The sequence below is a fragment of the Mesoplodon densirostris genome, chromosome 12 (assembly GCF_025265405.1).
Source record: "Mesoplodon densirostris isolate mMesDen1 chromosome 12, mMesDen1 primary haplotype, whole genome shotgun sequence".
Classification (NCBI taxonomy): Eukaryota; Metazoa; Chordata; class Mammalia; order Artiodactyla; family Ziphiidae; genus Mesoplodon; species Mesoplodon densirostris.
This window is the reverse complement of record NC_082672.1, coordinates 83,958,468-83,975,162: the sequence shown is the minus strand read 5'-3', so window position 1 is coordinate 83,975,162 and position 16,695 is coordinate 83,958,468. Positions and strand designations below refer to the sequence as shown.

Genomic DNA, 16,695 nt, shown 5'->3' with positions numbered 1-16,695 from the left:
TAAGACTACATTGAGATACTATGTTTCATTGCAAATACCAAAAGGATAACACTGTTAGAAATGTGAGGGGAAACAGGCATGCTCAGACATTGCTGGTAAAAGTGCAAATCAGGTATAATGAAATTAGAAATCTGTCCTGACATAGCAGCTCTACTTCTAGAAATTCATTCTGCAGACATGCTTGTACATGTGCAAAATAACCCATATAGAGGCTAATTTACTCAACATTATTTTAGGTGGGGAAAAAAAGTTGATAATAAACACCATAAAGATCCTTCCACATGGTGGTGTTGGACCATAACAGTACATCATACAACGGAACACTATGAACCTACTGAAAAGAATGAGGGTGATTTTAATGAACTATTATGGTTGGTCTCTGAAATATATTAATTTTACAAAGTAAGATTACGAAAAGTGTGTACAATATAATACCAACAGTGAAAGAGTAAGAAGGTGGGGCAAGGGCTTCCCTAGTGGCACAGTGGTTGAGAGTCCGCCTGCCGATGCAGGGGACGCGGGTTCGTGCCCCGGTCCAGGAAGATCCCACATGCCGCAGAGCGGTTGGGCCCGTGAGCCATGGCCGCTGAGCCTGCGCGTCCGGAGCCTGTGCTCCACAACGGGAGAGGCCACAACAGTGAGAGGCCCGCGTACCGCAAAAACAATAAATAAATAAAAAAGAAGGTGGGGCGAGAATATATGTTTTCTTTGTGATAAATAAAATACTTCTGATGGGATAAACAAGAAACTGGGAATACCATTTGCCTTTGGGGTAGGAAAGTGGGTGGTTGGGACTTACAATCAAAAATACAAATCTTCTTTTAAAGCTTTAGGTTTTAGTATATAACCTAAAAAATAAATAAAAAGTAACACTTGCCTTTTTTCCTTTTGAGGTTTCAGAATCCTCATCTTCATCTACACTGAGTAGATTTGCCTCACTACATAGAAAATAAAGGGGAAAAAGCCTTAAGTGACAATTACAACCCATACATTAAATTCAGAAGTTTAGCCTCTGTGCTCACCTAATATAGAGATCAGGAAACTTTTTCTGTAAAGGGCCAGACAGTAAATATTTTAGACTTTGCAGGCCATACAGTCTTGGTAGCAACTACTCCACTTTGCTTTGCCATTGTAGTATGAGAGTAACCACAGACTATATGTGAGGCTGTGTTCCAACAAAACTATAACAAAATCCAGGGATGGGCCAGCCTGCGCCCATGCGCCATTGTTTCCTGACCTCTGCCATTAATGAACACATAATTTTGCTTTTCTTAACTATGGATTTCATAAATAGTCACTCATTTTCCCTTTCTGTCTTGTATTTTAAATTAGGGGAAAGGGGCTGAAAAACAAAGCAGAGGGAAAGAAACATACTGGAAAGAAAACTTTAGTTAATGAAAAGAAAGTAACTGCCATGGTATTAACCCAATAAAACAGTTATACCTCTACCATTGTGGGAAGTATCAACCCTTTACTGAGAATCGTTGGTCTGATTCTAAAAAACCGATATACCTATTAACAGTTCATGTTAATCTGAACATAGTGATAAACCAGAGTACAATTCATAAGTGAAACATACAGGATAGATAGCACCTTAAAAGACACATTTTTTTATATAATCATGACAAATCTTCTAACAAAGAAAGTCAAAATACACCCTTCTGAAGACAATTCTGTTAAGCTATTTTTAGTAAAATCTTAGCTATTTATAACAAAAATGTAAAATGTTTGTTTCATTATTGTTTGTATACATCCCAACTTTTTTAATGCTAAAAATTCTCTCCTGCAAACATTTTATAAAAATGCTTAAAAGGTGGGATACTGGGCTTCCCTCGTGGCGCAGTGGTTGAGAGTCCGCCTGCCGCTGCCGGCGCAGGGGACACGGGTTCGTGCCCTGGCCTGGGAGGATCCCGCATGCCGCGGAGCGGCTAGGCCCATGAGCCATGGCCCCTGAGCCTGCGCGTCCGGAGCCTGTGCTCCACAACGGGAGAGGCCACAGCAGTGAGAGGCCCGCATACCGCAAAAAAAAAAAAAAAAAAAAAAAAAAAAGGTGGGATACTTTTTAACGTTTAAAAGTGGTCTACTCAATTTCAGATTTAATTCCAATTCTTCAAAACTACATAAATAACAAATGTCTGTTATAAAATATAATCAGAAATAAAAAGAAATGAAAGAAGGAAAATCATAAAATACCAATTTCGAGTGAGAAACTTACCAGTTCAAAGCTCTTCTTCAAATAAAACTTCACTTCAGTTCAACATCTCATAGGTGAAGGCACATAAAGTGGTAATGATGAATGCAGCTGTTGCCCAGACAGAAGTGAAGCACCTACAATATTTAGCTAATATACTCTGAATGACTTCGTGTGTAAAATTTCTAAAAAATATTTGCAGTTTTGGTAGAATCTTAGTGTATATATTTGTGTGTCTCTTAATTTGCTGTTTGTTCTGGCCAGTAGAAAACCAGATCAGTCAACTAAGAAACTAAGAGTCAAACTAAATTTGTAATACAAATCTCATGACATGCAAAGGGCTCTATTAAAACTATTTAAAAATGTACAGCAGTCATTCCAAGTACATTAACAAAGTGTAATGAACGCTTTGCTTAATGTGTGTCTGGGTCAACACCTGTGTTTATCATTTACAGGGTTTCTGCTTTCTCTGTTAGCAATCTAAGATGAATGTGGTGGGGGGCAGGGTGAGTCACAACTGGAAAGACAGACACTAAACTTTCTTACAAATTTCAGGAATCATAACGTAGTTCATTTACTCCTGATAAATGGTGGCTTCTCAAATCACTACGTGAACAGAATGCCGTATTTTTTTATTTTTTATTTTTAAAGAACAATTCCTTTAATAGAAATCCTGTAGTATGGTCAACTTTTAATTATAAGGTTACATGTACTATATGCACATATTTATACATTTCAAAAGATGAAGAAATATAACCACAAAGTTATCTACCAATAAAAGAATTACTTTTTCTTTCCTTAATACTACTGTAAAAGAGTTCAATGTTTTCTTAAGAATACCATACTCTTAAAAATATTTCCATGGAAGAAAATTGTTTTTCTAATGAAAAGTTTCATTCTTATAAAACATCTGAGGGGGAAAAAAATTCTTACTCTTTATCTGTATCTCCTTCACTTTCTTCTCCATCAAAGCTCCAATTTCTTTTAAATCCTCCATCTTTTTTAGATTCTGATCTAGCCAACGCTGAAATAAAAACAAACTCAGATAAGTATTCATTAATAGAGCCATTCAATATAAAATAAACTTGAGCATTTCCCAAACTTTTTGCTTAGTCAGGATTTTCTTTTAATTTGCTTGCCTTTTGACTATTTCCTCTAAAGAGAAAAAGAACACATTAAAATCTGTTTTTGCTAATTTACACTCATCCATATGTGTGAGTTTGCTACAGAAAAAAAAGCTCAAATCAGTAAAATATAATAAAAATGTGGATGGGGATACATGAATATGAAATACATAAAAATCAACCCTGCATCTCCACCATATTTAATCACTGGTTCTAGAAACTAGTACCTGTTAATTTGCTTGCCTTATTTATGAGAAATAAATCTAGACCACCAGCCTTTTCTTTACCTCAGCCAGTCATCTCTGCCTTTTAGCAGAAAAGAGACAAACCAAGGTTTTCTGTGTTAGCATCAGGGTGAACTCAATGTTAGAAATAACTCTCCAGATCAGAACACCAAACACACTCACTATGAGTTTAAGAAACATTTTAAGTGCATGCCTGAAATACCCCGAAGCCATAAACAGCTATAAAGTGGGAACCTGAGAAATAAATGAGGTTCGTTCTGAAGCTGGCATTTGTTTTTGAGCCACATGACAAAAACCTGAGGCCTAGAGGCTGGGAAGACCAGGTTTGGGGCCTCAGTAAAATGAAAGGTCAGATCATAGACCAGAAGACCTGAAGGGTGACAATCCAATTGGGTGAACTGGGCTGGGGTTGGGGTGGGGGTGGAGGAGAGAAAAAAGGATCTCACTGAAGAGACAGGGATAATTATGACATCTTGCCATTGGCTCTGGGTTTGGGGGTGAACTAATAATGACAAATAAAGTGTATCTCTCCACCCCATGTTTAGGGAATTCCTAAACATCAGCTCACAACTCCTCAGGTTTGGTACCAGAATCTTCATAACCTACGTGGCCCAGAAAAGCCCATAATTAAAACAGTCTCACGGAGAAGATGCCCAATACCACCTGATGTTAAGGAAATGCAAAGCAAAACTGTAATGAGATACTGTTTCACACCCATTAGGATGGCTGCTTTTTTTTAATGGAAAATAATAAGTGTTGGTGAGGAGGAGGAAAAATTGGAACTGTTACGCATTGCTTGTGGGAATATAAAATGGTGCAGCCACTATGGAAAATGTTTGGCAGTTCCTCAAAAAGTTAAACACAGAATTACCCTATGACCCAGTGATTCCAGTTCTAGATATATACCCCAAAATAACTGAGAGCATGGACTCTGACACTGGTACACCAATGTTCACAGCAGCATTATTCACAAGAGCCAGAAGGTGAAACAACCCAAATATCCATCAACAGATGAATGGATAAACAAAATGTGCTGTGTTCACACACACGTACAGAGGAGTGTTATTTAGCCATAAAGAAATGAAACTCTGACACATGCTACAATATGGATGAACTTTGAAAACATTACAATGAGTACAGCAGCGGCACAGAAGGACAAATATTGTATGATTCCACTTAGATGAGGTAACTAGAATAGGCAAATGCAGAGAGCAAGCAGAAGAGAGGTTACCAGGGACTGGAGAGAGAGGAGAATGCAGAGTTATTTTTTAATGGGTACAGAGCTTTTGTCTGGGATGATGAAAAAGTTCTGGAAATGGATAGTGGTGATGGCTGCACAACATTATGGATGTACTTAATGCCAATCTACGCTTGTACATTTATAAACAGTTAAAACAGTAAATTTTATGTTATGTATATTTTTCCACAGTAAAAAACTGTTTGTAAAGGCAAAAAAACAATCACCAAAACCTCTAAATGACGAGCAGAATCAAATATAAATCTTCTCTAAAAAAAATAAAATTTCAATGCCTCAAAAAAAGTTTCCAAAAAAAATGAGTTCACAACCCAAAATATCATGAAACAGGAGGAAACAAGTCATCATGAGTAAATCTGAAACTTCTTTACAAGTATAATGTAAATATAAGTAAATAAATAGTAGATAATAGGAGCAAGGTGCCTCCCTTTCAGAAAAAGAACTTATAAAAAAACAAGAGAGGAAAGCTAGAATGAACTGTTCGTTCTAGTGGTGCTGGATTAGAGGCAGAGATATCAGTACCCACTTTTATTTGATACACATACAGATTAATAGATACAGAAACGAATATAGATACGCTGCTCCATGGGTTAGTATACAGAGCTACGGGTGTGTCCTCAGAAGGTGCAGAAGCAGTGATACCCCAGTAGCAACAAGCACACCTACAAACAGAGCTTATTTTCTAGAAATCATTCTCCAATACGAGGAGCCAGAGCTCCCAGGAAAAAGGACTGATTCTAGAGATGACGCAGGAAAAATACAAGATAAGCCTGGAGTATTATGTAGGGCCAGAAAGGAAGAAGGCGTTTTTTTAAAAAAAAATGATGGTATGAATTATAATTCTCCTTAATAAAATAAATATTGATGAATCCACATGGATATAAATAATTGAACAAATAAATAAATGGGGAGAAGGGACACATCTTCCTTACAGAATTCCAAATGATACATGTACAAACTCTCTCCTGTAAGAGATGGAACTTAATTCCCTTTCCCTTCAGTATATGCTGAACTTTGTAACTCACTTCCAAAGAGTCAACTATAGAAAAAGGAAAAAAGTAAACTGACAGTGAGAAACCCACCAATCACTATCTCAGCTAAGTGATCATCAAAGTTAACATCAAAAGTGATGTCTTATTCATAGCATACTTAACATGATGTGATGAAAATGCAACTTCAGCTCTGTGGCTTCTTCCCAAAAGCCCACAATGCCAGTTTAGTCACAAGAACACATCAGATAAACCCAAATTGAGGAACATTTTACAAAATTCCTGACCAGAACTCTTTAAAACTGTCAAGGTTATGAAAAACAAGGGAAGATAAAGAAACTGGCATGATCAGAGGGGACTAAGGAGACATGACAACCAAATGCAATGTGGTGTCCTGGACTGGACTGTGCAAAAGAAAAAGGACATTAATGAAATAACTAGTGAAATCCAAGTCACGTCTGTAGTTTAGGCTATAGTGTTACGCCCATGTTAATTTCCTAGTTTTTGACAAACATACTACGATTATCTAAGGGGATTATCTTTAGGGGAAGATGGGTAAGTGGTGTACAGAAACTCTCTCTAACATCTTTGAAACTTCTCTATAAATCTAAAATTATCCCCCACCCCAATTTTCAAAAATCAAATGTAAAATGAACCTGTGTTTTAAAAAAAGACAGGGTTAAGTTTAAGTTATGCTACCAACACAGAAAAAGGTAATAAACTATGATGATTACTAGTCTGTAAAGACTCTATCCATCACTGAGAGTCAGGCAAGTTAACCAAAAAGGGCACTAAGCAGTGAAAAGTCAAGAGATTTTATATTGTGTACGCTCTAAAGAAGCAGGGTTCTGTACACACAGTTCTAACAAGTGTAATCACAGGATTTCCTAATTGACAGATTAGAAGTTATAAATTAATAGGTGAAAGAAAAATAACCTCATGAAAGTGATAACTGCCAATGAGAAAAAATAAATTACAAAAAGCAAACAAATTCTAAAAACATACATTTTGGGGCAACTTTCACTGAGGACAAAAGTTCTGCACCCTCAAGAGTCCTGAGTTATCAACACACTTCAGTATCCTGCCATGGCTGACACTCGTATAATCAGAATGGAAAATCATGTCCACTATACTGTACTTACAAAACTGAAGGGAAATACAAAGGTTAAAGAGAGATCCCAGTTAAGCAGCGTAAATTAAATATATGCATTTTTCTCCATACCCCTCCAGTAAAATGACAGCAATGCAAAGAGGGGGGAAAAGCAGAAACCCACAAGAACAAGAGAACCCAGAAAGAAGATAATAGCAGATGAGAGATGTAACTAAACTGACGAAAGGTGAAAATTGGATGGATGGGGAGGAACTGACTTAGTTGACTAGAGAAAGCAAACTTAAACACCTATGAGGGCACAGATATTACCAAACTGACACAAGAAAAAAAGTTTTCGAACATTGCTGTCAATAAAAGAAACTGAATTATTATAAATCTTTCTGTAAAGAGAAACTCAGACCCAGAACGCTGCTCCCATAATTTCCTTCAAACTTGTAAAATATAGCAACAAATTTACCTAAACTTTCCCAGAAAATAAAAAAAAAAGGAACACTTTGCAGCTCATTTTATGAAGTCAGAATACCTGATGCTAAACCTGATAATGACATTTAAGGAAGGAAATTACCAAGCACTCTCTCATGAAGACAGATATGAAACCCTAAATAAGATATTAGTGAATCAAATCCAGTGATAGACAAAGAATAATATATTACAATCAAGTAGGGTTTATTCTAAAAGCAAGAGTTAACATTTGAAAATTATGAGTGTAATTCACAAAACAAAACCATTATAATAAAAAACGATTCGGGGATGCATCATCAAGGAATGCTGAAACTAATAAATAAATGGAAAGAAGCTAAAACGAATGGATGAAATCTGAAGAGAAATATGTCATTTATATTGCTTCAAAGTAGTTCCCCACAAAATATTTATTAATTACAAAGGGGAAAATAGTGCCTTTCAGTGGAGAAATCTGGCAAACACTAAATGATCAAAGTTAATTTCACCAGTAATAGGACAAAAGATCACTACCAAGGCATTCCTTATAAAAACTCATAACCTAAATCTAATCATGAGGAAACATCAGACAAACCCAAACTACAAAATAACTGTCCAGTGTACATTAAACATGCCAAGGTAAAGAAAGACAAAGAAAGACTGGAATACTATTCCAGATTAAAGAGACAAAAGAGACACAAGTAATAAATGCAATAAGTGATCCTAAATCGGACCCTGAACCAGAATTTTTCTTCCTTTTGCTATAAAGAACATTTTAGGTCAACTAGTAAAAACTGAAATAAAGTCTGTAGATAATAGCATTATATCAATGTTAATTTTCTGATTTTGATAACTGTACTGTAGTAATTTAAGAGAATGTATAGTTCCAAAAAAAAAGGGGTAGGATAATGAAGTATTTAGGGGTAAATGAGCAGTATGCCTAAAATTTACTTTCAAACAGTTCAGGGAAAAAAAAAGTAGGTGTATATAAACATATACAGTTAGAAGGAGAATATGATAAAGCAATTGTGGTAAATGTCAATATTGGGGGAAATGAGTGAAGGGCCTATGAAACTTCTCTGTACTAGTCCTACAACTACCACAAGACCCAGGACCAGGGCAGGAAAACCTAAACGGTAAATGGACAAACTGCTGGAGGTTCCGTGCTTACAAGTCTGAGGGTTAAAAACTCCAGGGGGACCCCGTCATAAGAGGTGGCCCACTCTTGTGAGTTTTACCTCCAGGAGCTTGACCAGGTTCTCACAGTAAATTGGAGAAAACTCCCCCCACCCCTGCTTCCATCATGGAGAGGGCAAAAGGAACCATTCTGAAACACAAGAGAGCACTCTGTTCTCACCAAGGACTACCCTCAGGGCTAAGTAGTTACCCAGAGCCTAACCGAAGGACGTTGTATCAAACCCTAACGGACCCAGCTCTAGCTGGGAAAAGGGAACTACCTAACACCAGCCCATTCTAGCCATCCTGTCCCACCTAAGAGGAGAGAAAAATACTGAGAAACACTTGTAAGTTTCACAGTTCAGAGGTCTAAGCTCACCGAATTTAAGACCGAGACCTAATCCCAGGACTATAGTCCTAATCCCAGGACTACAGAATGCTTCCCTTACAGCCTATTCACTGCAGTTCCTTTCACCTAGTATATAATACCCAGCTATCAAGAAAAAAAATTACAAGACATACGAAAAGGCAAAAAACACAATTCGATGAGACAAGACAAGCATCAAAACCAGACATGGCATGGATGTTGGAATTATCAGGCTGTGAATTTAAACTATGCAAGAACAGATATGCAACATAAGCAGAAAGATGGAAATCCTAAGAACCAAAAATAAATGCTAGAAATAATAAACATGAAACAGAAATGAAAAATGTCTCTGATGAGCTTATTAGTAGACTAGACACAGCTGAGAAAAGAATCTCTGAACTTGAATATATATCAGTAGAAACCTCCAAAACTAAACAGCAAAGAGAACAAAGACTGAAAGAAAAAACAAAAAACAAAAGAACACCCAAGGATCATGGGACAACCACAAAAGGTGTAACATACATTTAATAGAAACACCAGAAGGAGAATAAAGAAAGGAACAGAAGAAATATTTGAAACAATAATGACTGAGAATTTCCCCAAATCAACATCAGACACCAAACCACAGATCCAGGAAGCTCAGAGACAGCAATCTAAAAAACTACACCTGAACATATCATTTTCAAACCACAGTTTGGTGGTGGGGGGCGGGGGGGGTGGAGAAAAAAACATTATCTACAGAGGAACAAAGATAAGAACTTTAACTGACTTCTCAGAAATCATGCAAACAAGAGAGTGGGAGAAATAATACAAAGTGTTGAGAAAAGAAAAAAAAAAAGAAAAACCCTCTGGAATTCTGTACCCTGTGAAATTATCTTCCAAAAGTGAAGTACAAATAAGACTTTCTTAGACAAATATTGAGAGAACTTGTTGCCATTTTGCAAGACCTGTTTTGCAAATGTTTAAAGAAAAAAAAGTTCTTTAGAGGGAAGAAAAATGATGTAGGTCAGAAACTTGAATGTACATAAAGAAAGAGTATCAGAGAAGGAATAAGTGAAGATAAAATTAAAACTTTTATTTTTCTTATTCCTAATAACAAGTAACATTTTGTTCAAAATAATAGCAACATGTGATTTGATCATGTATGTTTATGTATATATCTTATGTGTGTGTGTATATACCTATGCTTAGCTTAACTAAAAGGGAAACGAATAACAGCAAAGATACAAGGGACAGGAGAGAGGAATTAAGATTGTTTTGTTATTGTCTGTGAAGTGGTATAATGTTATTTGAAAGTGAACTTCAATTAGTTGTAAACATATATTGCAAACGTTAAAGGAACCACTAAAAATTTTAATTAAGTATAACTGAAATGCAAAGAAAGGAGAGAAAATGGAATCATATAAAATGCTCAATTAAAAACACAAAAGGCAGAAAAAGAGTAGCAGACAAAAAAAGGAACAAAGAACAAAGGCAACAAATAGAAAATAGTAACAAAAAATACGGGAGACATCAACCCACCTGTATCAGCAGTCACAATCAAAAGCAATGGGCAGGACGGGCCCTTGCCAGGTATGGAGAGCACTGGCAGCGTTAGGACTGGATTACGGAAACACAAAACTACTGTGTAGCGTTGGTGGGCTTCCTAGGCAGAAGTCCATATAAACTGTGATAGTCACATTCCTTTAAGCTACGAACATGTAAAAACAAACTGTTTACAGCCACCTTAGGGATTCAAAAAGAATTTAATAAACTTCTAAGGTCTGGATTTAAAATAAACAAAAAAAATTGAACATCAATGTTCTAAATGCACCAAATAAAACGTAAAAATTCTCAGAATGGATCAAACAATGAAACCCAACTACATACCCTCTAGAAGAAACCCATAAATAAAAACACATATTAGATTAAAAGGACGGATAAAGACCATGCTAACAGCAGTCGAAAGAAAGCTGGAATAGCTACATTAATTTTAGACAAAGCAGATGTCAAAGCAAGGAAAGTTATTAGGGATAAAGAAGGGCATTTACATATTGTTAAAAGGGTCAATTCTTCAAGAAGATATGACAGTCCTTAACAGCAGTGTCAAATTATGTGAGACAAAAACTACTAGAAATGCAAGGAAAAATAAACGAATTCACTATCATAGTTGGAGACTGTAAACTCCTATATCAGAAATGGACTGATTCAGAAGGCAGAAAATCAGTAAGGACATAGTTAAACTTAATAATACTGTCAGTCAACTGGAGATCATTGACATCTATAGACTACTGCATCCAACAACAGAAGAATACACATTTTTCTCAAGCTCACATGAAACATTCACAAGGACCACATTCTGGGCCATAAAACACATTTTAGCAAATTTATATGACAGAAATCACAGTGTCTATTCTGAGACCACAACAGAATTAAACTAGAAGTCAAAACCAGAAAAATTAACTGGAAAAATCCCAAAATACATAGAGAGTAAACAACACACTTCAAAACAACAAACAGGTTAATGAAGAAATCTCAAGATAAACTTAAAAACACTTTGGACTAAATGAAAATGAAAACACAATTTACCAAATTTGTGGGATGTAGTGAACGCAGTGCTGAGGGAAAATTTATAGCATTTAATGCATATATTAGAAAAGAAAGACCAAGAATAAATCATCTAAGCATCTTTCTTAGGAAACTAGAAAAAGAGCAATTTAAATCCAGAGTAAGCAGAAGAAAAGAAGTAAGAAAAATCAGAGCAGAAATCAATGAAATTAAATAGGAAATCAACAGAAAAATCAAATAAACCAAAAGCTGATTCTTTGATAAGACTGATAAAACCAATAAACCTCTAGCCAGGCTAAGAAAAAAAGACGAACACAAATTACTACCATCAGAAATGAAAGAGACAGACAAATATCACATGATATCACTTATATATAGGATCTAAAAAAATGAGTCACAGATGTAGAGTCACAGATGAAGAAAATAAACTTATGGTCACCAGGGGTCAAACAGTAGGCGGAGGGATAAATTGGGAGACTGGGATTGACATACATACTACTATATATAAAATAGAGAACTAATAAGGACCTACTATATAGCACAGGGAACTCTACTCAAAACTCTGTAACAGTCTATATGGGAAAAGAATCTAAAAAAGAGTGGATATAGGTATATGTATTAACTGATTCACTTTGCTGTACACCTGAAACTAACACATTGTAAATCAACTACACTCCAAAAAAATTATTTAAAAAAAAGGAAAGAAATGAGAGAGAGGACATCACTACAGATCCCATGGGCATTAAAAGGATAATAAAGAAATACTACCAGCAGCTCTATGCCCAAATCTGATAACCTAGATGAAATGGACCAATTCTTTGAAAGATACAAGTTGCCAAAAAAGAAAACCTCAAGAAAACAAAAAAGAAGAAACAGACAATCTAAATAGGCCTGCATCTAGTAAAGAAATTGAATCAGTAACTAATCATAATTTTCCAAAACAGAAACCACCAGGCCCAGATGGATTCATTGGTGAAGTCTACCAAACATTTAAGGAAATTGTATCAATTCTCTACAATCTCTTTCAGAAGACTGAAGCAAAGGGAATACTTCCTAACTCATTCTACAAGGCCAGCATTACCCTAATATCAAAACCAGACAAAGACATAATAAGAAAACTACAGGCCAATATCTCTCATGAACATAGATGCAAAAATATTAGCAAACTGAATCCAACAATGTATAAGAAGAATTATACACCATAACTGAGTGGAATGTGTCCCAGCTATGCCAAGGCTGGGTCAACATTCAAAAATCAGTTAATGTAATCCATTACATCAATAAGCTAAAAAAAGGAAAATCACAGATCACATCAATAGAAAAAGCATTTGATAAAATCCAATTCCTATTCATGATAAAAACACTCAGCAAGCTAAAAGAAACATGGGAACTTCCTTAACTTCATAAAGAATATCTACAAAAACCTATAGCTAACATCATATATAATGATGAGAAATGGAAGCTTTCCAACTAAGATCAGGTACAAGGCAAGGATGACTCCTCTTCATCACTCCTTTTTGTTCCATCTAATTCAATACATAAGAAAAAGAAATAAGAGAGATACAGATTGGGAAGAAAGAAATAAAACTGTGTCTTTGCAGATGATATGATCGTCTAAGTAGAAAATCCAAAAGAATCACTCAAAAAAACCCTACTGGAACTAGTAAGCAATTATAGTAAGGCTGCAGGATACAAGGTTAATACAAAACAATTAAATGCTTTCCTATATACCAATAATGAGCAAGGTAAATGTGAAATTAAAAACACAATAACACATTAGCACCCCCAAAAATGAAATACTTAGCTATAAAGCTAACAGAATATGTACAAAATCTTTATGATGGAACCTACAAAACTGATAAATGAAATGAAAGAAAAACTAAAAAAATGGAGAGATATTTCATGTTCATGAACGGGAAGACTCAATACTGTCCAGATGTCAGTTCTTTCCAACTTTATCAATAAATTCAGTGCAATCGCAATCAAAGTCTCAGCAAGTTATTTAATTCAAAATGGATCACAGACCTAAATGTAAAATACAAAACTATAAAACTCCTAGAAGATAACATAGGAGAAAATCTAGATGACTCTTAGGTATGGTGATGACTCTTTAGATGAAACACCAAAGGTATAATCCATGAAAGAAAGAATTGATAAGCTGGACTTCATTAAACTTAAAACCTTTTGCTCTGCCAAGAAAATTAGAAAACAAGCCAAAGATTGGGAGAAAATATTTGCAAAAAAACCCACATCTGATAAAGGACTTTATCCAAAATATACCAAGAACTCACTTAGTAATAGCCATGAAAAGACACGGAAGAACCTTAAATGCCTATTACTAAGTGAAAGAAACCAACCTGAAAAGGCGATCTACTGTATGATTTCAACTAGATGACATTCTGGGCAAGGCAAACTATGGAGACAGTAAAAAGATCAGTAGTTGCCAAGGTGAGGTGATGGTGGAGGGGCTGAGGGGTGAATAGGTGGAACAATGAAGATTTTTATGGCAATGAAAATACTCCGTATGACATGATCATGATGGATACATGTCATTACACACTTATCCAAACCCACAGACTATACCACACAATGAGTGAGCCATAACGTAAACTATGGACTATGACGTGTCGGTGGAGGGTTACCAATTGTACCACTCTGGTGGGAGATCTTGATACTGGCCAAGGTTATGCAGATGTGGGGGTGGGAGGTGTATGGCAAATCTCTGTACCTTCTGCTTTGCTGTGAAACTAAAACGGCTCTTAAAAAAAAAAAAAAGTAAATCTTTTGCATGGCTAGAAAAAAGAAAAATAAAAAACAAAAACAAGTCTTCCCTGCCCAGTTTTATTGATATATAACTGAACAGCACTGTATAAGTTCAAGGTGTACAACATAATGACTTCACTTACATATACTGTGAAATGATTACCATAATATGATCAGTTATCATCTATCATCTCAAATAGATGAAAGAAAGAAAGAGAGAAAGAAAGAAAAGAAGGAAGGAGAAAGAGAAAGAGGGAAAGAGAGAAAAGAAAGCAAGCTAGGGAAAGAAAGAAAGAAAAGGGAAGAGAGGGGAGGGAAGGAAGGAAATGAAGGAAGAAAGTTTCTTTCCTTGTGATGAGAACTCTTCGGATTTACTCTAACAACTTCCAAATAAGCTCTACAGGAGTATTAACTATAGCCACCCATCATTTTATACATTACAACCCCAGTACTTATTTATCCTGTAACTGGAAGTTTGTACCTTTTGACCACTTTCATCCAAGTCCCCCACCTCCCGTGCCCTGCCTCTGGTAACCACAAATCTGATCTCTTTTTCTATGAGTTTGGGATTTTTTTTTTAAGATTCCACACATAAGTGGGATCGCACGGCATTCTTATTTCACTTAGCATAATGCTCTCAGGGTCCACCCATGTTGTCACAAATGGCAGGATTTCTCTCCCTTTTATGTCTGAATAATAGTCCATTGTATATATACACAACATCTTTATCCGTTCTTCCACTCATGGACACTTAGATTGTATCCATGTCTCGGCTATTGAACAGGGGGGCACAGATATCTCTTCAACATAGTGTTTTTGTTTCCTTCAGATATATTCACATAAGCAGAATTGCTGGATCATATGGTAGTTCTACTTTTAATCTCCTGAGGAACCTCCATACTGTTTTCCATAGTGGCTGCACCAATCTACACTCCCACCAACAGAGCACGGTCACCATGGTTTCATAATAGCCATTCTAACAGGCGTGAGGTTATATCTCATGGTGGTTTCGATTGGCATTTCCCTAATAATTAGTGATGTTGAGCACCTTTTCAGGTATCTGTTGGCCATCTGTAGGTCTTCTTTGGAAAAAATGTCTATTCAAGTCCTTTGCCTATTTTTAATTGGATTATTTGGTTTTTTTGCTATTGAGTTATATGAGTTCTTTATATATTTTGGATATTAACCCCTTATCAGATATATGGTTTGCAAGTATTTAATAAAGTCTTTTTTTTTTTCCCTTGGCCATGCTGTGCAGCATGTGGAATCTTAAGTTTCCTGACCAGGGACCGAGCCCGTGCCCCCTGCAGTGGAAGAGCAGAGTATTAACCACTGGACCGCCAAGGAAGTCCCGTTAATAGTCTTTTTAAAAAACTTTTTTAAATGTAAAGAAAACATAAGAAATAGATACACTACAAATAGATTTTCAAATTCTGTTACCCCAACCTGTACAGCCGACTGGCACTCTCCTGCTACCGTAAAAACTAAAGAAATGAACAGCGATTAGTAAAACCAAAAAAAGTAAAGTTATAATATAAGGGACCAGTAAGACCAAAGAATTTCTTCTATCACAAAAAGCAAAAGACATTAAGAAAAAAACAATAAATGACTACATTTAAAAAATTTGCTCATAAAATTATTCCATGAATTAAAAAATAAGACAAGTAATAATTCTGTAAGATGTATGTTCAATACACATAATTCAACCAAGGTTTCCTATCCAGACTATATAAAGAACCCCAACATTCCAACAGAACAAAATGTGCAGAAAACATGAGCAATTAAGAACTGAGGAAACACACAAAATAACCCAAAAAACAAAAAGAAACTCATAGAGTATTTTGTTTAGTTTACTCACACACCACAGGCACATAGAATAGGGATTACCTCTAGGTTGGCACTCAATATTTTTTGAATATTGAATGAACGATGAACAATTTTTAAAAATACAGAAATAAAGATACTCAACCTCACTATAAACCAGAGTATTACAAATTCAAACCACCATCTGATAAACACATCAGACTGGCAAAAACTAAAACATCAGACATTATTAAGTGGGTAATGATGTGTATAAACAGAAAATTTAAAAAGTGCTAGTGAAAGCACTTTGGAGATCAATCTGGCAATACTTAGGTGAAGATGAAATTGCACATGACCCGATAATTCCATTGCTAAGAAATACCCTAGATCAGATGTTAGCAAAGTACGGCCCAGCCAAATCGGGCCTGCTGCTTGATTTTATAAGGCCCACGAGCTAAGAATATGGCTTTTACATTTTTAAATGGCTAGGGGGGAAAACAAAAAAATCAAACAAGAGTAATGTTTCATGTTACAAGAAAATTATATAAAATTCAAATCTCAGTGTCCAAAAAGTTTTACTGGCACACAGCCACACTCATTTGCTTATGTATTATCTGTAACTGCCTTCTTGCTAAACTGGCAGCACTGAGTAATTGTGACAGACTGTTTGGAATGCAAAGGGTAAG

The 16,695-nt window shown here is 35.8% G+C and overlaps 1 protein-coding gene across 4 annotated transcripts in view; it reads right to left on the bottom strand.

The window, feature by feature from the left end:
• Positions 1-16,695, bottom strand: part of SENP6 (SUMO specific peptidase 6) — a 110,629-nt gene that overhangs the window by 85,256 nt on the left and 8,678 nt on the right. For all 4 annotated transcript variants that reach the window (XM_060114991.1, XM_060114988.1, XM_060114989.1 and 1 more), the window contains exons 2-3: positions 3,125-3,215; positions 878-938 (exon numbers count right to left, since the gene is read on the bottom strand). In XM_060114991.1, coding sequence (XP_059970974.1) covers positions 878-938; positions 3,125-3,215 — 152 coding nt within the window. The remainder of the gene's footprint in view (positions 1-877; positions 939-3,124; positions 3,216-16,695) is intronic.